This window comes from Puntigrus tetrazona, chromosome 3 (assembly GCF_018831695.1).
Source record: "Puntigrus tetrazona isolate hp1 chromosome 3, ASM1883169v1, whole genome shotgun sequence".
Taxonomy (NCBI): domain Eukaryota; kingdom Metazoa; phylum Chordata; class Actinopteri; order Cypriniformes; family Cyprinidae; genus Puntigrus; species Puntigrus tetrazona.
The window spans coordinates 26,934,001-26,954,883 of record NC_056701.1 but is presented as its reverse complement, the minus strand read 5'-3'; the positions used below and the strand labels follow the sequence as shown (position 1 = coordinate 26,954,883).

General features: G+C 41.0%; 1 protein-coding gene across 2 annotated transcripts; it reads left to right on the top strand.

Annotated features, from left to right (window-relative positions):
* The first annotated feature begins 1,316 nt into the window (after positions 1–1,316).
* LOC122341625 (ras-related protein Rab-37-like) lies at positions 1,317–20,655 on the top strand. 2 transcript variants are annotated; one of them, XM_043235114.1, is made up of 9 exons: positions 1,317–1,541; positions 6,349–6,459; positions 14,880–14,921; positions 16,308–16,374; positions 17,564–17,616; positions 17,792–17,857; positions 18,514–18,570; positions 18,671–18,747; positions 19,690–20,655. In XM_043235114.1, the coding sequence occupies exons 1-9, from the start codon at positions 1,332–1,334 to the stop codon at positions 19,796–19,798; spliced, it is 792 nt and encodes a 263-aa protein (XP_043091049.1). In that variant the 5' UTR covers positions 1,317–1,331; the 3' UTR covers positions 19,799–20,655. The 2 variants fall into 2 exon arrangements, with proteins under 2 accessions (XP_043091049.1, XP_043091050.1); XM_043235115.1 differs by lacking the exons at positions 1,317–1,541; positions 6,349–6,459 and adding exons at positions 8,857–9,425; positions 10,568–10,678.
* The last annotated feature ends 228 nt before the right edge of the window (positions 20,656–20,883 follow it).

The window sequence follows — 20,883 nt, the reverse complement described above, 5'->3', positions numbered from 1 at the left end:
AACGCAATTTTAATTTAACACCGGCCAATTGTCAGCAAGAAGTCATCTATGTTTTATGGTCAGATGCTAGAAACATGCTAAGAATGAATCTCGCAGATGATCAAAAGACCAGAGCCTTAAAGAATTCAAATCTGACAAAAGACCGCACAGACGAGGACCCTAAGTAAAGGTAAAGAGGGATGCCCCTACAGCAGCTGTTTGATCCCCTGCACAACATGAAGATCCATTATCTCATTGAAGGAAGTAGCACCCCAGATCACGATGGAGTCTCGTCCACTGTGCCGTGTAGAAAACATCTCATGCCGGTAAAGTTGGAAGCCGTCAGGACCGTCCAGGCTCAATTTTTCTTGTCCGAGAATAAATAATCCACCTTTCGATGCCCCATTATTGGTGCTCTCAAACGGGCAGGTTTGTGGCATGAGCGAAGACGTGGCCTTTGAAGACGCTTTGGTTTTTGAAGCTTTAATTTAACAGATACCGTCTTACATAATGCCTTCCAAAACATGCAAGCTGTCTAAATTGCCATATGTATTTATGCACCCCCATACCATCAGAAATGCTGGCTTTTGAACTGAACGTTGATAACATGCTGAAAGGTCTCCTTCCTCTTTAGCCCGGAGGACAATTAGTTGGCCTCTGAAGATGGCACGGCAGATTGTGTTTACCAACGGGTTTCTGGAAGTATTCCTGAGCACATTTAGTAATGTCAATAACAGAATCACGCTCATCAGTTCTCCAGTTTCTCTGAACTTTTGATGTTATGAACTGTAGCGCATTGAGATGAGGTCTGCAAAGCCTTTTTAATTTAAGCATTCCATCTTTTTACGCACTCCTTCATAAATTGGAGAGCCTCTGCCCATCTTATCTTTTATAGCTAATCATGTTACAGACGTGATGTCAGTTAACTTAGTTGCTAGATGTTCTCCCAGCTGTGTGTGTGTATGTATATATGCGTGTAGTTCACAAATAAAAAGCTAGCTGTCAGTCTCTCACTTAAGCCTGCATTTTCAAGTTTATACTGAACAAAGTGTGTGCGAGTTTGAGCAAAGCATTGAAATAAATGACAATGATATCATATTCATTTTTAAAACTTCAATGTAGTTCAAAACGCTCAACGCAGCAGGAACGACCCAAAATGGTTTGCCACTGTCATCGTGAACATGTCCTGTACTGCACGCCACAGGAAGCACTACTTTTAAATATTTAATAGTGTAAACTTCACCAGGTTATAAGAATCTCTGGCATGAGTCATCGCTGCACATTAGAGACAAGACACGCTAAGAGACGGTGTGATATCTCTGAGACGATCGAGTCAGCGAGGAAAAGTCTCAATGACTGTCAAAGACCTGCTGTTGAGAAGAGCCTCGCACATGGAGCTGATGATGGAGAACACTTCAGAGCTGGAGCCGGTGGAGCAGGGAGAGCCTGCTGATCCCGACAGCGCTTACGGCTCCTCTCCAGTGGACACAGACACAGAGGAAGGACATACACTGTCCAGCAGCACACTCCTCCTCACTTACAATGAAGAGCTCATGCACAAGGTGACCACCACCACCCTGTCTGTGTCTGTCTTACTATTGATCTATCTGCTTGTCTATCTATCTATCTATCTATCTATCTATCTATCTATCTATCTATCTATCTATCTATCTATCTGTCTATCTGTCTGTCTGTCTGTCTGTCTGTCTTTCTATTGATCTATCTGCTTGTCTATCTATCTATCTATCTATCTGTCTGTCTGTCTGTCTGTCTGTCTTTCTATTGATCTATCTGCTTGTCTATCTATCTGTCTGTCTACTGATCTATCTATCTATCTGTATGTATACTGATCTATCTATCTGTCTGTCTGTCTGTCTGTCTGTCTGTGTCTACCTACCTACCTACCTGTCCGCCCGTCTGTTTGTCTGTCCATCTATCTGTCTGTCTGTCTATCTGTCTTTCTATTGATTTATCTGCTTGTCTATCTATCTATCTATCTATCTATCTATCTATCTATCTATCTATCTATCTATCTATCTATCTATCTATCTATCTATCTATCTATCTATCTATCTATCTATCTATCTATCTATCTATCTATCTATCTATCTATCTATCTATCTATCTGTCTGTCTACCTACTGATCTATCTATCTATCTGTCTGTCTGTCTGTCTGTCTGTCTGTCTGTCTGTCTGTCTACCTACTGATCTATCTATCTGTCTATCTGTCCGTCCGTTTGTCTGTCCATCTATCTGTCTGTCTTTCTATTGATCTATCTGCTTGTCTGTCTATCTATCTATCTATCTATCTATCTATCTATCTATCTATCTATCTATCTATGTCCGTCTTTCTTTTGATCTTTCTGCTGTCTATTTGTGTCTCTTTTGCTAGTTTCTATTTTCTCAGAGTTTCTCAGCTGTGATTGTGGCTCTTGTACAGGAAGTCAGACACCCACCAGTCTCACAGTCAGAGCCAGAGAGCTGTATAAACCAGTGCAATGCTGTACACGGCTGCATCAATTACACACCCACCTCTAGGCCACGGAGGTGGAGCGGTTATATTCATTCAGAGAGGTGGATGAGGTTTTGTTGTACTGTATATTGACTCATTCTACAAAAAAAGTGCTTTTAATGTATCTGTGGGCTTTATTGTTTAATTTTTTTTGTGGGATTGTTTATATGTTCACACTGAGATCATAATCAGGCCTACAGGAAATATTAGTTACTGTATTTACAGTGCTGCAATCCACATCTAGTTGTTTTTGGTTGGTTGGTTGTTTTGGGGGGGTTTTTGTGAATACTTTTTCATATCACGTGGCTTGTTTATGAGAGGTGTGTCAAGACTTTTCTAAGCAAGCAGACGTGATTTTCACTAGCTGTGTGATGAAATAGACAAAGTACCAAAGGAGAGAGCTGACCTGTATCTAAGACAAGAATATCAGAGACTCAAAGACCCAGATTTAAGCTGATTTCAGTTGTTGTCATTTACATTTTTAAAGTACTATGTGGACAGGAAATGAGTTTATTAAAGAAACATGAGTTGTAAAGCACATCGGTAACTCCTTTGAGTAAATATGTTTCTCTGTAAGCAGCTTTGTATTATTGAAATGGTACATGGCAAAACGTTCTCAGAAAGACTAGATGATAGGTAGATAGGGTGAATAAAACATGCTAACATTTCCTGGTTAAAACAATTATATATATATATATATATATATATATATATATATATATAAGCATTGTAATAAGAAAAGTCCAGGAAGTAGACTCATATGTCAAGCTTTTAGGCTGTGTTAAGCTATAATAACGAAGTATCTTAGCGCTATGCACTGAAGGAGAGACTATAGGGCATTGGCTGTGGAAATGCATGTGTTGCCATGGTAATGGCATTCTGTGTCCCCGTCACGTGCCCCATGCGATTCGTTCCATTGTTTTCTTCCTTAATCAAGCATTTCATAGCTGAATAAGTGATGAGGGATTTAAGGAATATCAAAAATGGATGAGCTCTGTATGAAATAGTAATAGAGGTTTATAGCCCGAGGGCTCTGTTTTCGACACGATTCATCTCCTAAAATCATCCCACAGGTATTTGTTGGTTCAGCAGTGCAAAGCATTGCTACGTGACTCATGCGTTTGATTCTTTCATGAAACTCAGAAGAACACACGTATATTCATCCCATCATCTAAACGGTCTCAAGCGAACAACAAATACCTCTCCACTGACCCTTCGCGGGGAGTATGGTTGACAGGTGATCAAATCCTCCAAACAAGAGCAGATTACCATCCGTTGGTTTAAAGACGCACTTAGCGAATTTTGCCAGATGTTACCGAGATTTGAAAGCTCCAAAACAAACACGCTTTGCCTGCCGGCCGAAGGCATCAAGTTTTGTGAAGCAATATCAACATCGAGAAGAAGTAAAGCAACCTCGTGGTTGAGATTGAAAAACTCCTTCTGCTGTCCATGCTTTAAGTAAATATGAAAAGCAATCGGAGATTTAAAGAGCCACAAAACGAGTTGTCTCATCTTTCGATCATCTGCAATAGGACGTCTCCTATGAGATGTCAAAGAGACGTTTATAGATGTCTTTAAGATGTTTATGATTGTATGTCAGATGTTTGAGGCTCTCTGGGTTCAGCACAGGAAGAGTCACCAAACATCACCTCAGGAGAGTATGAGAGGTTGAACCTGAGTCATGTCCTCACTGCAGGGAACGGAGGAGCGCTGGATTTCATTAAAGCGCAGGGCAACATAGTGAGACACTAGATTAAACCGAGCGGAGCACAGCCACCCATCTGCCCTCCGGCTGATAAATGTCAGGAACGAGCCGTGTGTGCTTTTGCAGCCTCTGGCCAGACGCTCGACCGGATGTGATAACCATGGCAACCAGAGCTGGATGACGCCCACGTCCTCTCGGTCCCTGCAGAGATGCGGCGCGCTGCCCTGTGCCACAGGACATTCAAAAGGGGGCAAGTGTGAGACTGAGAAAGAAACAAGGGGGTGTTTTCGTGTCGGCGATTGCTTCAACGCTAATGAGGAGCGGCACGTCTCAGGATGAGCGTGGAAACTCACAATCGCAATGCTTGAGTGGTCTGGGCGGTTGCTAGGGCTTTTTTTAAAGCGGTTGCTGGGTTGCTCGGAGTGGTTTTATTGTTGTAGAGTGTTTTCAATGTGTTCCCATGCCATTACTGGGTGGTTATATGCAATATACAATCAATTAAATGTATTTTCTTTCACTAGTTGTTTTCATATCAATATATTACAAGACCGTCCTATTCAAAGAAAAAGTTTAGTCTATAATAAAAATCTCAAAACTGTTGTAGACCACCCCATTTCGTGAAAGTGCATATAAATAGCACAACAAATGGACGCAAAAATGGACTTTAGCTTGTATGATGGGTAGGTGTGGGGTCATGGGGTAGACGCATATCATATGTAGATGAAAAACGCATCTCATACGCATGTGCATGCGAAAACGTCATATTACATGCCCGCCAAAGTCCATTTTTTGCTCATCAGTACTACACGTTTTAATATTCATTTGCCGTGCTATTTTGTTACGCGTTTTCATGAGACAGGGCTGGTTTTAAATGTCGCTAGCCTGGTCCAGGAAGTGGCGTTTTTGTTCGCTGGAACGGAAACGGTGCTTTATTTGCACGTTTCGTGCGGTATTCCAGTTTTGCGCACAGGTTTAATTCGACCCTTGGATGGAAACATGGCCAGCGTCTTCCTTATAATTAGCTCCGGGGCTGCCGTGCTTCGAAAACATAGGAAACCAGCACATGCTAGTTTTTGTCATCGCGGACGGCGACGCCTGTCTTTGCGAACAGCACCATTAGCAAACACCTTGCCTGATATCTTGATGAGAAAGCTGCACCACCAAACTAATTCTTGTTGACGCCAGTAGCAGGTGTCAACATGAAAGTGACTAATCTGCCTTTACAACTCTAGCTATGATCGTCCCCGCAGTACTAAAGGCTCATTTATTCATTCCAGATCGGGCAGAAATCACACTATGTAGATCTGAGAATGCAGCGAAGGGGAAATTAAGTTAATTATTCCCAGGCTTTGTCACTTGCCTGAATGTTTGTTCACGTTTTGCATGTACTTCGCGCTGTATTTTTAGCGCATGGCTTGTGAATTTTGCTTTGCTGCGTCCAATGTTAGCATCTAGGAGACATCCGTTTGACTTCTTTATGTTATTTAGGTCTGCAATACGTCTACTGGACGTCACGAGACGTCTATTAGGTGCCTTTTAAGATGTTTACGATTTAAAATGCATGTGATACCGACACCTGAAAGACGTCTGCCAGACGTTTGTAAACAGCAGATGCTTTCCAGATCAAGGGATCTTTAACAGACGCATCTTTTTGCAGATGTGCGCATTTACTCACCCTCAGGTTGTTCCAAACTTGTCTGAATTTTGGTAGCAAAACAGTTGATAGTGGCCATTTACTGAGCCACTGGAGTTCAGTTGCCCAATTTCCTTAAAATATCTTCAACGTTCAGCAGAAGAGGTGCATTTGTGCACTTGCCAACGCACTGAAGACACTTGACCGAGTTTGTCGGAGCCTAGACGACGTAACAGCGAACTAAGTGTCGAAAAGCAGGGCGTTTTCTCTTCGCTAACTTCACTTTTCTTGGCCGTCTGCGCTCGGTGTCTTTCAACCGTGTGTGGTTTCGCTGATTTCGGTGGGTGTGTGAAATCACCTCCCCTCGGGTTCACACGGGCGCGCTAACAGAGACGTAGAGAATCACGTTTGCTGCCATCTACCAACATCCGACAGCCACAAAAGCGTCACGGTACCTTTATCCTCACACTGCGTATGACCCTCCATCTGTCTGCGCGTCTGTCCGTGTCTGTGTTGCAGACCATACTAGTTGGAGACAGCGGAGTGGGGAAGACGTCTCTGTTAGTGCAGTTCGATCAGGGGAAATTCATCCCGGGATCCTTCTCTGCTACTGTGGGCATCGGCTTCACGGTGAGTCTCAACGTGCACAACGTCACAGAGCTTTTTTTTTTTTTTTTTTTTCACTTTTGCAAAACATAAGACTGGATGAGCGGCTCAAAAATAAATAAATAAATAAATAACTAGCAATCTGATTAATCCAAAATAAAAGTTTCTGTTTTCACAATGTGTGTGTGTGTGTGTGTGTGTGTTTTAAGTGCGCACTCATGCATGTACATATTTAAGAAAAATATGTTTTTATATTAAATATATTTATATACGATATAATTTAGTGCTGTCAAATTGCGATTAATTAACTACACAGATATGCATGTATATATTTATATGTTAAATATTTCGGTATAATATAGATTATATGATTTGTATTACATTTATAATAGGACCTCTATTTATAAATATAAATATAGACATGTAACTACATTTAAATATTTTCAAAATACATACTGTATGTATGTGTATTTATATATACGTTATATATACAACATACACAGTACGCATAATTGAATTATGAAATATGATTAATGGTGATGATCGTTTGACGGCACTAAAGAAATCTTACATTTACTTAAGAAAAAACGTGCATTATTTATTTTATATTACGTATTATTTAATGTATTCTTTTTTAATACATTTAATATTACAAAGTCACCTCAAAATTATTATTATTATTGTTATTTATTGAAACAAAAAGGGTATTAAAAATGAATTTTTGTTTTCTTGAAAATTACAGTCATTGTTTTGCGCCACGTTTTGTAAGTATTTCAGTCAGTTGACATCTTTATGACGTTAAACAGACTTTTTAACGCCATGCAAACGTAAACGCTGAGACAAATATTAAAAATACAAAAAGGAGCAGGGCCTTTTTGTCACCTCAAATTACATTCAATTAAACGATATGCATCATTTTGCATTAAATTGCATTGTTTTACGTTAATTTGTCACGCAGCTTGTGGGAATTTACAAGGGGGCTGTAAAACGCTGCCATCCTCTACATGCTAACCTTGCGTGTAAATGCTTTACTGCTGATATCAACCACACGCGCTTGTGTTAACCGACACACAAATATCAATAGCTTCTCCGTGGCTGCATCCTCTACGCCGTAACTCCCCGCAGAGAGCCGCTGGGCTTTCTCAACAGAGAGCGTCTGATTACAATAATATGATAATGATCATTTTACTGCAGGCTCTGATTATAATTACAGAGGGATCTGTCTGGCCTCGGTTGGATCGTCACTGTTTGTGTTTGTTTTTTTCCTTCATATTTTGTAATTAGTCTCTGTGTTTTTGTGTGTGCAACAGGGTGTTTAATATGTGAGCAGAGTGCATTATGGAAATGTGTTCATATTTTTTTTTATGTGCACGATTAAATACCTATTAGGTAAACCACGTGGATACTTCACTGGTGCTTACAGCCGTCCTGCTGGAGACGGGCAGATCATAGGAGAGAGGGAAAAAAAATACTGTTAAATATAAATGAGCATTAAAGCTAGTGTGCTTTTCATGTTTTCTCTTATTATGTGAGATGCAGTTAATGGCCGATAGCGGGTGTCGTTCAGCAGAGGGCGCACCAAACACGCGCTTTTGAATCAGAATCAAAGCTCAATTAATCTGTAACGCTTATTAAAAGTCGTAAAGTGCAGCTTTGGAATTATTGCGTTTTATATTTCCCCTGATGGACCCGTTATCGTACGGACAAATGCGGGACAGTTTAGCCCTGCTGAACAGGCGTTTATATTTCAGGTAAGTTATAAAAGAAGTGACTTGGCTGCACCTTTATGCTTTTGCCATTACAACGAGCCGCGTTTGGTCAAACCCCATCTGCGCTGGCCGCAAGCGCCGCGACAAACCACGATATGAAGCGAAACTCTCTCACAGAAATGGAAAGACGCGATAGACTGACGAAATTACGAAAAGGGCGGGGCTCGGAAGCCCGGCGTTTGCGTCAGGTAAACAACAATTATTATATTCAACAAACGAGCTCCTATTTTCAATACACATACATTACCAGTGTTTCTCGGTATCATTATTGAGTCATAAATAAGTAAGATCTTATTAACGTCCGCTTCTGAGGCGCCACAGGAGTCACGTGGTGCGTGTTACTTTTCACCGCGATGGATTAATCGCAGTCGTCCGCGATGCTATTTCTTTCCGCGTAATTATTACAGATTTCTAAAACGCGTATTTCACGTGCAAGCGCTTGCTGTTAATACATCCGAACGATTAGACGTTCTGGCGTGCGCATGCTTCCGTTACATCAAAACGCAGTTTAAGATTTGAACGAGGTTAAACGGAGCGTTGAGCTTTGTGAGCCCCGAAGCGCCCCCTGTGGGAAAACGGTGGTATTGCGCACGGAAGACATACCGGGCGGTGTTTGCCGCTCAACAGAAGCGACGCGACAAAACCACAGCGCTCATATGATAATCAACGAGGCGTCGGAGAGTTCGCAGATGATAATGGGCGCGTCTGGTTTAGTCGCGTCGCTTGATGGGTGTCACTGCTCGGTCTCCTCCTCTCAATCAGCGTGATCAGCTGTGATCCGGCACCTGAGCGCGCGCGCGTTACCCGCCGGAGCCTGTTGCTCATGTGTGCAGCGGGGAGATCTTCTTCTGCGGCGCGCGAGATTACGCGCGCAACTGCACGATAACGATCATGGTTCGCGTCTTCGCGCTTTAGCGACGACGAAGAGGACGCTTTTCGGATAGATGCATTTGTTTTGTTTTTTTTGGCGTCCACGTATCCTCACCCTCAGCCCGCATCCGACGAAGTTTGGGCGCGTTTCAGACGCACTATGCGATGCGTTCGTGATATAGTCACCGGCGCGTCTTGAGAAGAACACCGAAAGCGAGATCCTCGTTATTTGTTTCCGCGATGTCAATCAAAAAAGCAACGTTGACGGAGAACGGGGTTAAAAACGGGACGTCGAGAAACGTGCTGGAGCGATGCGCCTCGGTCAATGAGTATTTTGACATCGCCTTCAAGGTGTGAGTTACATTTTATTGTTCAGTTTATTGCTGGTGTCACGCTTCGCGTTGTGGCGGTCGTCGCTGTGTCCGAATTTATTTTATTTTTTTTGCCCGGCGTTAGTTGGCACCTGTGGCGCGCGCGCGATCGAGCGTGCGTCTTCTACTCGGAAATCACTTTTGAAGCAGGCAAAGGCATGCTCGGAACTTTAAACGACCGCAAATGTGTCGTTTTGCCTGCAGGTTTAATAACAGTTCGCGTCTGGTGGTGCGGTATAGCGGTGGCTCTTCAAAACTGGTTTTACGCGACTAAACGCGTTGTCAAAAAGACCTAGTCTACAGGAAGTAAAGAAAATGGCTATTCAAATTATGATAAACTTAGCAAAGCATTTTTATTATTATTGCATTGCATTGTTCTTCTCTAGCCTGCCTGCCCGCAACCACCAGTTGAGAACCACCGCTGTATAAAGTGCACCGCCTTTTTTTTATATATATATATATATATATATATATATATATATATATATATATATATATATATATATATATATATTATTTGATGATTTCCTTTTAATATTTAAGTAACGCGATAGCACTTTGGCTTCTCCCTCTCTGTTGGGTAAATATTGACTCAGGGAGCCTGAAGACGTGTTGATGTGCTCTAATTCAATGAAGAAGTCTCAGGGCTTCCAGAAGGATCCCTCGAGCATTCGTTTCAGTCCAACGAGAGACGTTTTTTTTTTTTTTTTGCCTCCGTTTTATTCGAAGCCGAAAACGCGTGATGTTGGAATTGAGCAAGGGCAGTTTCAGCAAAGAGCATTCTGCAATTTCAGGAAAGCACAATTGGGCAACCGCGTTTCACAATTTGACGTTCGCGTCCATTACCAAGCAAAAAAAGTCATCGAGGGAACGCGGGCGACCCTAGTTCCCGCTCGACGCTCTCAATCGTTTGATTCTTTTTCTCTTAACCGGACTCCCCTCGCTCATTTTCGACAGATAAAGCCGATTCTCGCTTGACCGTTTTGTCTCGTTCCGCTCCGAAATGTCAATTTATGGAAGTAACTGGGTTGTGAACGGAGTTGGCGAACAGTTAAAGCCGATTAAACGGAACCAGGATGTGGTTGTAGGCCTAACAGCTGTCTCTGACCCCAATGCCTTTAGGTGATGCTGCTGGGAGACTCGGCAGTGGGGAAGACCTGCGTCCTGGTGCGCTTTAAAGACGGTGCCTTTCTGGGAGGCAACTTCATTGCCACTGTGGGGATAGACTTTAGGGTGAGCCGGCAGTGGACGGAGCTGGTTTGCTGCTCTTTACACAACACGTTTCTATCTAGAGATCAATGTTTTTTTTTTTTTGTTGAACCAAAATAAGTTAAAAGTCTCTTTAAATGCTCAAGCTCTTGAGTTCATTTTAAATGGCTCTCGATATTTTTTTATTATTCAGTTTGGTCACTACGGTTCGATTTAGCAAAAACATGGTTGAAACGTTAGTTAGGAATGATCTCTAAATGTTCTAAAAATGCACGAATTGTATCCATGAACAATGAATAGATTTTAAACGTTTAAATGAACGTTCTGTTTAGATGTTAACCGGTGTTCTGAGAACATTCATTACCTGGGTTATATATCTTTATACAGTTATGGACTTTGGTGTAATCAAGCCTTTATATCGCTTGCTATTTAACTAACAATAGGAGTATGCTTGTGGTGTGAACGTATAGCAGCTCGTTGTTTTTTTTTAAGCTTCATTATTTAGTCTCCGTGGTTTGAGTCTCACATTTTAGTGCAGGTTATTTTATGAATCGCACCGATGTCGCAATATAATGCCTCTTTGCCAAGAGGCCGTTGTTGAAGGATGAGACGTCACAGACTACATTAGATCCCGAAAGCAAACCCGCCGCTCGCGGCACAGTGCTTTCGCTTATTTCACATCTGAAGAAGGTGTTTATAGAGATAATTTACCCCAAATTGAAATATCTGTCAGTTATTTGCCCTCGTGTCATTCCGAACATGTATTAATTTCCTCTGTGGAAAATTTTTTTCCAAAAATATTTCTGAGAGTCAGGAAGAGGGAGCAAATGATTAATCAAAATGTAATATTATAAGTGGAACCTCAGAGGCGAAAACAAGATGCTCAGGAAAACTGATATGACCCTTTAACACTTACATCCAGCATATAATCAATAAGCTGTTCTGGCACTTCATAGAGGTCGTGTGTGTGTGTGTGTGTGTGTTCACTCTCCATTGGCATTTAACTGCAAATCTCTGTGGTCTTCTCAAGTGGTGTTGGTGCAGTCCAGCAGCCTCTCGGCCAAATCTGTGAAGCCATTGTGCCACTCAAGATGTCTTGAAGTGTTTGGATATAACGGGGCAGTCTGATGCTCGTTCACGTTTCAGTCTGGCTGAATGATTAACCCGTCGCCCCGTGACACTCCGGGTCTTGAGCCGTGCACCTGCCCCAAGCACTTGGTTGGAGTAGAAAAAAATATTTTTAGTTTTAAACTTAAACTGGGGTGTGTTTAAATATGAAAACTTGCATGCATTACCCAGATTTGGAAAAAAAAAGTAGACTTTCGTAATGTACGTAGACTAATTTTGTACTTGATATACTAAAATGATTCTTTAGCATTGCTTAAGAGAAACCTACTGAAAATTCGAGTGAGACCTATCGAAGAGCTCATCGTTCTTTATTTTCCATCATTTGCTAGAGTAACAATGGCTTCCGACATGGTCACTGTAGAGAGCATTTCATTGGACGAAAATAGGTATACGCCCATGAATGCGAGATGAGCTGCATTTAGGGTTTATTTTCTTAAACGGAGAACATAATGTCATGTTTTCGTTTCTGCAGTCATCGTGGTTAATGCACCAACACTCTAATGCAAGAGGCCGTTGTCCGTTGGCGTTAAGGGCGCGCGTTTTATTGGAGGAAAATATAGTTTGTCATCCTCCACAAATAGATTTCAGCCCTCAAGCCAAGACAGTCAATTTGGTTTCACAGTGTGTGTGTGTTTTTACAAAGAACTGAGGGTTAGCACGAAAGACCTCGAAAACGGTCAACGCTTGGCATGTGACGCGGACCGGCTTTGAACGTCAGATTCGAGGAGAAAGTGCCGCGCTTTCAGACAGAAGGTGTCTTTAGGAAGTTCAAAAACCCTTTTAAACCCTCATTCTTTGATCGTCTGCCAACGACGTCTAAAATTAGTCTGAAATGAAGCATCTTATCTGCTGCGGCTCAGGGAAACAGTGAAGCGTTTCCGTGCTGGTATTTTTTTTTTTTTTTGAATGGCACAGCGGCAGCACTATAGCCTGCGTCTATTTTGGGCTCTTCCTTGTAGCACTTGCTCAGCATGAGGATGTGTGGGAGCCAGAGCAGAGCAAGTCTGATGCCAGAGAAATGGAAAGCCATTACAACAAATTGATGGCTGTGCTTGATTTATGCTGGATAGGCAGAGGCCCCCCGAAAGATGTACGTTTTTCATAAATCGATATCCTTTCCGGTGTCAAAAAGGGCCTTGTAACCGAAACAAGGTCAGGTTTCCATTTCTCAAATAATAGGTTGAGACTTGGAGAGATCAAACGGATTCCTAGAGCAACTGATCGATGAATATCCTATAGTCATATATATCATCGCCGTTGAGGGAATGGAAATCGCAAGGAATGTAACGATTCTGGCTTTGGTCCCGGTCTTTTAACATTTCCATTATTGATTCTTTTAGTACTTTCGAGGAGGCACCATCAATATTTGTTCGACTGACGCTGATTTAACGGGATGGTTTATGTCATTTATGTCGTTCCAAACGTGTAAGTGAATATTGACCAAAGGCTCCATCACGCTCCAAAAACCCTCCATGAAAGAAACGCAAATATCCGCGCGACTCGCTGCATCTTACGCGGTCGTAATGGATTTGTGTGAGGAACGGACCGAAATGTTGATTTATTGTTTTGGTTCGCTGATTTCGAAAGTGAGCCACACAGGTTTTTAGAGAATATTTAGTTTTGAACTAGTCTGTAAGTTAGAGTTTTGAACATGAATCAATGTAACAACTTTCAACCTATCTCTCCCATATATATATATATATATATATATTACATTGTAGTTATAGAAAGGCTTTTGCTATTGTAACAAATAGAAATTATTTTAGATTTTTATAAATCATCACTATAGAAACTCGCCTAACGATGACGACTACGAATCCCAGAAATTCCAAAAGGGTTTATTCTGAAAGTAAGGATCCAGCTGTTCCACCTGGAGAAAAATAAAAATAAATAAAAAAAACAGGTACTTTTTTTGTGAGCAAATGCAAAAACATCAATACCAGAGTAAAATTAGAAAAAATATAAAGAAAATTTTCAAGATGGAAGATTGGAAGTGAAGTGGATAAGCTCAAGAACGAATGTAATTTAAGGACAAAGTTCCGAAATGGAAGCAATTCTCAATTCCCGTCCCTAATCATCACTACGGCCTCGTCAGTGGATTTCATTTTATCTTCGTCTGCAGCTTTTGTTGACTTTACCCTTGGAGAAACAATGAGACATCTGAGCTCCGCCGAACACACTTCTGTCAAGAGAAAGATTCGTGTTTTCGTTCAAGTCAGATACGCGCTGATGATTGGAGGAACAATGGAGACATACCTTGCGTTCTTATTGAACCGGTTAATGTACTCCTCAAATTGCTTTGTGCTCTGCTCCGATTTAATTTACGCAGAACTTCCTGGATAGGAGTAAGCAGCCAAAGCGCGTCTTGGCGATTATGATTGCCCTCTAGTCCACCGCATAAGACTGGCGATAAAGTTGAAGGGTGCCGTTTCTTTTGTGTAACCGGCGGCATCTACGAATCAAACCACTTTTGTGTTTTCTCTGCATGCTAAGCTGAGAAAGTGGTTTTAAAAAAAAAAGACACGTTTCGGCTTTAAACGCCTACGTTTTTGATCCGTCAGCATTAACTACGGTCGCTCTGCAGATATTCAGGATTGAAAGATTGGTCGGCCTAAATGGGCGCCTGCATGTGAATGTCTGCGGATGATAATTACTCATCTCTGAAATTCTCACTTCCATTTGTGTGACTGACGTCTCTGATTGCGCTGCCATTTGGTGCATAAAAACATCTGATAAGTCTGGTCCTCTCAGTGCAGAAGGTGCGATTTTTATTATTTTTTTTTAAGCATTTAGTTCACAAAGGATGTAACGGCTGACGTCAACAGGAAATTAAGCAGGGTGCTGGTCTGTTATTTCATCCGCACTGTGTAATTAAGTCTGTGTGGAGAGCCTGGCCGCACAAAAGCAAAATTGCACAGTTAGAGATCTTACTTTAGTAGTAAATTGTTTTCCTATTTGGTCGTGCACGATTTCCTTGAATAACAAACTGTTTACTGTTCATTATTTTGTCTTTCAATTGTGATGGAGAAAGTGTTATGTGGTTTCCTGAGCGCTTTTGTGTGTTTTAATGGGCGTTTCTTCTTCCTGTTGCCCGTAGAATAAGGTGGTGACTGTGGATAACATGAAAGTCAAACTCCAGGTAAGCAAAGACGAGCATCGCTATTAAAGGGTTACTCCGACCCAAAATGAAAATTGTCGTTTAATCATTTACACCCCATGTCTTTCCAAAACCCTAAAAGCACAATTGAGGTTATTTTTGATGAAAACCTTGTTAATGTCCCATTGACTGCCAAGAAAAGGTCCACAAAATGATGAAAGGCATCGTCCAAATACTCTCATCTGCCATTAGTGGTTCAATCCAGACGAGAATACTTTCTATACGTGACGTTATTCAACAGTTAGTCTCCTCTGTGTCTATCGGCATCACCTTAGGGCCAACGTAGGCTATTCCGTGTCAGCCGGGCCACGTGGATACAGTTTCCATGTTTGTTTTCTTTGTTTTTTTTTTTTTATTTGATTTGAATAAAACTTTGTATCCATGTGTTGCGGCTGAAACAGCCACAGCGCAGGTAGTTTGCATCCAGCGAAGTTTGCATCAGAGAAGAAAAATTGTTGAACAAAGTTATTTTTGTCTTTGCCTTACAAAATGGGTTTCCGCCGCTTCATAAAATACAGAATGAACCACTGATGACAGACTGGAGATATCTTTTCTAGACCATATACAGTTTTCACGTGCAGAAACTTTCAAATGCGATTTATCGCAATTAATTGTTTCGCAGCACTAGACGAATGCCTCGTATCGTGCGACTTGATCAGACGGCTGTTATGATCAGATGTTTACCTGCTGATGAAAAAAAAACTGATAAAAAAAAAAACCCCATAGCTTTCGGATTACTTTTCGGATTACTTTTCTCAAGTAACTACTAAAGTAACAGATTACTTTTTACAAGAAAATGTGAAAATGGGCTACTTTTTCAGATAAGTAACGCATGTCTCCATGTTACTTAGCACATTGCCATTTTTTTTTAAAAATGCTCAGGTGACAAAAAGAAACCCTAATAAAAGCAATTCCATAAAAACGCAGTTAGTTACTTTGTTCATGGAGTAATGCAATATTGTAATTCGTCACTTTTATAAGTAAGTTTTCCTAACACTGGAAGGAGAATGGCTGTCTCTACAGACCAGAATGTCATAAAGACTATGGAGTGAACTCTTGACTTGGAGATCACTGATAACACCTTAGCAACCACCTAGGAATGCCCTAGCAACCAGCCAGACCGCATGTGGCGGTGTGTTTTGCACCGCTCACATTTTCTTCACCGAATTCAATTTGGTTGGCCTCCTGCCTGTTCAAAGATCAGGTTTATTACATCAGGACGAAATCACAAAACAAATTATTCCTAATGGTTTCAGGTTTCTCTCTTTCTAAAACGGTGCATGAGGTTCTAAATTCAGGTTTATTTAGGCCTTTTTCCATCCAATCAAATGCACTCTTTTTTGTGACACCTATGCTCCTCTCCTGCAGATCTGGGACACGGCTGGTCAGGAGCGCTTCCGCAGTGTCACTCACGCATACTACAGAGATGCTCAGGGTAAAGATGCCTCCTTCGCTTTAGAAGTCTTATTAAATTAAGTCAAGTAGGGCCTTTCATTACCGTGATTTCTACTGTGGCTTCTTGGGCCTGACACAAAGCAAAATAAACACTCTAGTATTCAGCCTTAAATGGCTTGATGCTTTTATAAAATAGCTGCAATTGCAACATAATAATAAAAAAAAAAAAAAAAAAAATTTTATTCAATATTGCTTTAAGTAAATGTTCTGCTTGTTAGTCTTGATCGTTAATGTTGTTTTAACTAGTTGCAAATGTGGATCGCTTCGGTAAAATCACTGTAATAATCTACCCTGTAAATCGCTTTTATAAAATAGTGGTAACAACCCGTATGTTTTTATTCAGTCATTGAATACACTTGAAACAATCACAAGTTACAGGATCTTTTTTCGTATAAACTTAAACCCCTGAATAAATCCAATAAATGTAACCAGCCTGTTAATACAGAACACAGTGACATAGACTTCCAGCTTTAAGTACATCGAAAAAATAAATTGCAATATGGGCTAGAATTCCTGTTGGGGTGACAGAAGAAAGTCTGAGAAATAAAAATCAGTTAGGGTTAAAAAAAATTGCTGACAAACACGCATGCCGGAAATGCGAATCAATGCAATAATGGTTGTCATTTAAATCGTATGCATTTGCCAATTAAAATTTTACGTATGTGTGTTTAAATACTATTTACACTAAGCGCCTTTGCTAGGCCGCCTTGCTGGAAGAAGCCATTTACACTAACTCCGCCCACCAACGTGCGATTGGCCAGGCATTACAAAAGACGCTTGTCAAACAGTGCCTCCAGTGGCGTTGATGGTGAAGTGCACGTCATAGTCTTTTTGCTGAATTTGTTTTCCTTTTTTCAAAGCTCGCATCAGAAAGGCATTAATTTTCAATAAAAATATAGAGCGTAATGAAAATTAAGATTATCGAATAGGTAGAGGGAGGGCTTTATAGCCCCGGTGAGCTTTCATCCACACAAATTTTGACTGTCTTATGGTGTGATATAGCAAAAATAGTTTCTCGGTAGTGCATTTGATCGATTTTTGAGTCCCTGTGGGAGATCACGGCGGTCAGATTTGTACAGTCACAACTCCTGAAGAACGCAGCGGACCGTCGAGTCGGTGTTTAATTACTATAAACCTGTGATCTGAACACGCTGTGCTTTCCATTACAGCTCTGCTGCTGCTCTATGACATCACGAGAAAGTCCTCCTTCGACAACATCAGAGTAAGACCGGCAAACGCTCGGAGACGCTTTTAGACGTGCACTTATTTGGATGTTGTCATTTCATGCTGCCGATAGCGTGGGTTGTGAAATGACACGCATTTCTACTGCAGATGCGTTTCTCGTCCTTCAAAGTGTTTTTTTTTTTTTTCTTTCTTGTATGTCTATCGCTACGCAGGCCTGGCTGACTGAAATCTACGAGTATGCACAGAAGGATGTGGTCATCATGTTGCTTGGCAACAAGGTAAGTGGGACTTCCTGAAAGGAGTGAACGGAAATAAGCAGCCCCTCTCGAAAGGCGCAAATGATGTTTTACTGCACATCAGACATCAGCCGGTTTTCTTCATGTTCTTCATTTAGAGCGCTATCAAATAAGATGCAGTAGGCTTTGCTGGGATGAGCTTCATCAGCATTTGTGTCGATTATGCAGTTAGCACACAACATTTCAGCTCTCCCCCTAGTGCTTGCGGTAATGCGTTTACAGTGAAAGTAAACTAGGCCAGCGATCCAAGTTACAAAGATCTCATTGATTTGCATTACAAGCTGTCAGAATGTTTTTCTGGCCCGTACTGGATCGCTCCGTTTGGGCCTCCGAGGAAATTAGACGTCTTTCCTCTCAGCATGAGCGCCGTATAAATCGCGAAAAGTGTCAAATATTATATAAAACATGAAACCCGTCTGCAAACATGTTTTTGTCTGAATGCATAAGAAATAGATTTTTCAGACTGTCATGTATATCCTATAAAATCCCAACAGCTGATAAAAGACATTCCCTTCACCTCTGTTCTCACTCTTGTTGGTTAAATATACCAGAAGTGTGCTATATTTGAGGGTAGTTTCACTTTAGTAAGACAATGCAAATACGTTGTTTTCTGTTAATGCGTGCTTGTGTTGGTGCAGTCAGACATGGCCGCCGAGAGGGTGATCACGCACGAAGAAGGGGAGAAGCTGGCTAAGGTACGAGGCCAAATGACTTTGAACGTACCTGCTGTTACAAACGATCGGTAAACGGCGCACTTTATTGACCTGCGACGCTCTGCTTTTTTCTTTACTGAAGGAATATGGAGTCCCTTTCATGGAGACCAGTGCCAAGACCGGCGTCAATGTGGAGCTCGCTTTCCACGCCATAGCAAGGTTTGAGGATTTTCTTCATGTATCGTAAACCTTTGGGGAATTTTACACGCGTCACTGTAACTGTCGCTTGTATGCAGATTTAAACGAGCATTAAACATCTTCACGAGCCTCTTTTAGTGCTGCTTATTGAGTGTCCTCATTCGGGTTTTTATAATTCAAAATGTAAACATCTTTAATTTGCTGGGGTTTTTGTGGCATTTAAGTATCTGTCAAATGTAAAAATAGTTTAAATAGTTTCTTCCACCCAACCATTAAGAACAATTTTCCAACAGACAATTGCATAGTAATTTAATACAATCCGTCTGTTTTGTATTAATATCATAGTTTGCATTTAATTCAATAGCGAAATTCTATTTTAGTTTACCATAACTGCACTGGTCAACACACTTGAAGCATATTTTACAGACAATATAGGCTTATTTTTATACCTTTATCTAATAATTACATTAAAATAAATGTAATTATTAGCTATATATAAAGTCTAAAAATTCCTCTTGTCTGTAAAATATGGTTTAGGTGTGTTGCCGAATGCATTTATAATGTAATGCAGTTTTTATTTAAATATATTAGTAATTGCGCATAAGTAGCAAAGTTTCACTTCAGTATATTTAAAATGTATTAATGTAATATTGTATAATGCACTATACATTGCATTAAAATAGCTGTATAAACAATAAAAGATCAATAAAAATGTATTAAAATGATTTTATTTTAAAGTAAAACTTCATCGTAACAAAGCATTAAGAAACTATAAATGCACTCTATATAGAACTTATTTCACATTTAATAAGTAACTGTAGCGTACTTGAGCGCGCTTTGTTTCCACAAGTTCATTCAAAGCACTTCAAGGTTTTTTCGTAAGGCTTTGTCAGACATCATTGCCTTGAACTTCTGTTTCTGTTTCATTACGCGAATATGTTTCCTCATTTATCCCCCACGCAGAGAACTCAAGCACAGAAACATCCAGCAGCCCCACGAGCCCAAGTTCAAGATCCACGATTACATCGAGTCCCAGAAGCAGAAGTCCAACTGCTGCGGCGGCCTCGTGTGAGCGGCTCCGGGGACGGCCGATGCTCCTACGCCAAGACGCGTGTGAATGAAACCTGCTTCGTTTTGATGTGTCCAGACCCCCGTTCGCTTTTTAGTCAGGAATATACAGCCAAATACTGCTGAGGTGCATCAGAGTAATACGTTTCTGCTTTATAAACCGTATTAATCCAGGTGTGTACAGTACCCGGTGTGTCTGATTTATTCCAGGTACGTTTGTTCGTGTAACGTGGTTTCCGGGTTTCTTCTCCGATGTTTATAGCCTCTATCTACACACGGTATGAAATATATTGGTGTTGAATCACATTATACGCCACGCAGTTGTGCTCGGGCGGTGAGCTTGTGTCTGTAGTGTTTTTTACTGTATATTTGAGCGTCTTGCAGAGTCAGAATATCAGCTTATGTTAAGTATTATGTTTACAATCGGTGTATATTGACTCGAAAACAATCACAACGGCTTGACTGGACCGAGTCGGGCTTGATTCTGAGGTAAACATGGGTTTGTTTTTTGCTTCGCGCGCAAGCATGTCACCCTTTCATACCCCTCACGCTGTACGACTCGGAGGTCGATGTGAAATGTGAATCGATTTGTCTCGTACGTTTTTCACAGTGAACACAAAGTGCCATGAGAAAGTCCATTGTAACCACACACCGTTTTAAATCGAGTTATTTTGGGTTTTTTTGGTCGCGTGTGCGCGCGCTTCTGGCGTTCCCCATCGTTTCTTTTAGTATTTAAAGCCACAGGGGGGCGATATTACACACCGAGAATTGCTAATAAATAATAACGTAAGTTAATTGCCTTACCTTTGAAATTTCAAATATGTGTCCTGTACTTTTGAATAATAAAGTGAATTGTGAACATTCGGGTCTTTTTGGTGTCTGTTTGGGACGGGAGAAGATGAACAAACTTCATGTGGACGAGTACGTGCTTGTGTCGTACTACTCCTTGCGGGTCGTTTTGCATAAAACCGGCTGCCAAACTAATAAATGTAAATGTTATTTATAGACATTCATATGGTTAAGCGTTCGTTTTGTGACGTCGTCGGTCATGTGATTACAGTATATAATAGTTATGTTTGGGTCTCCCAG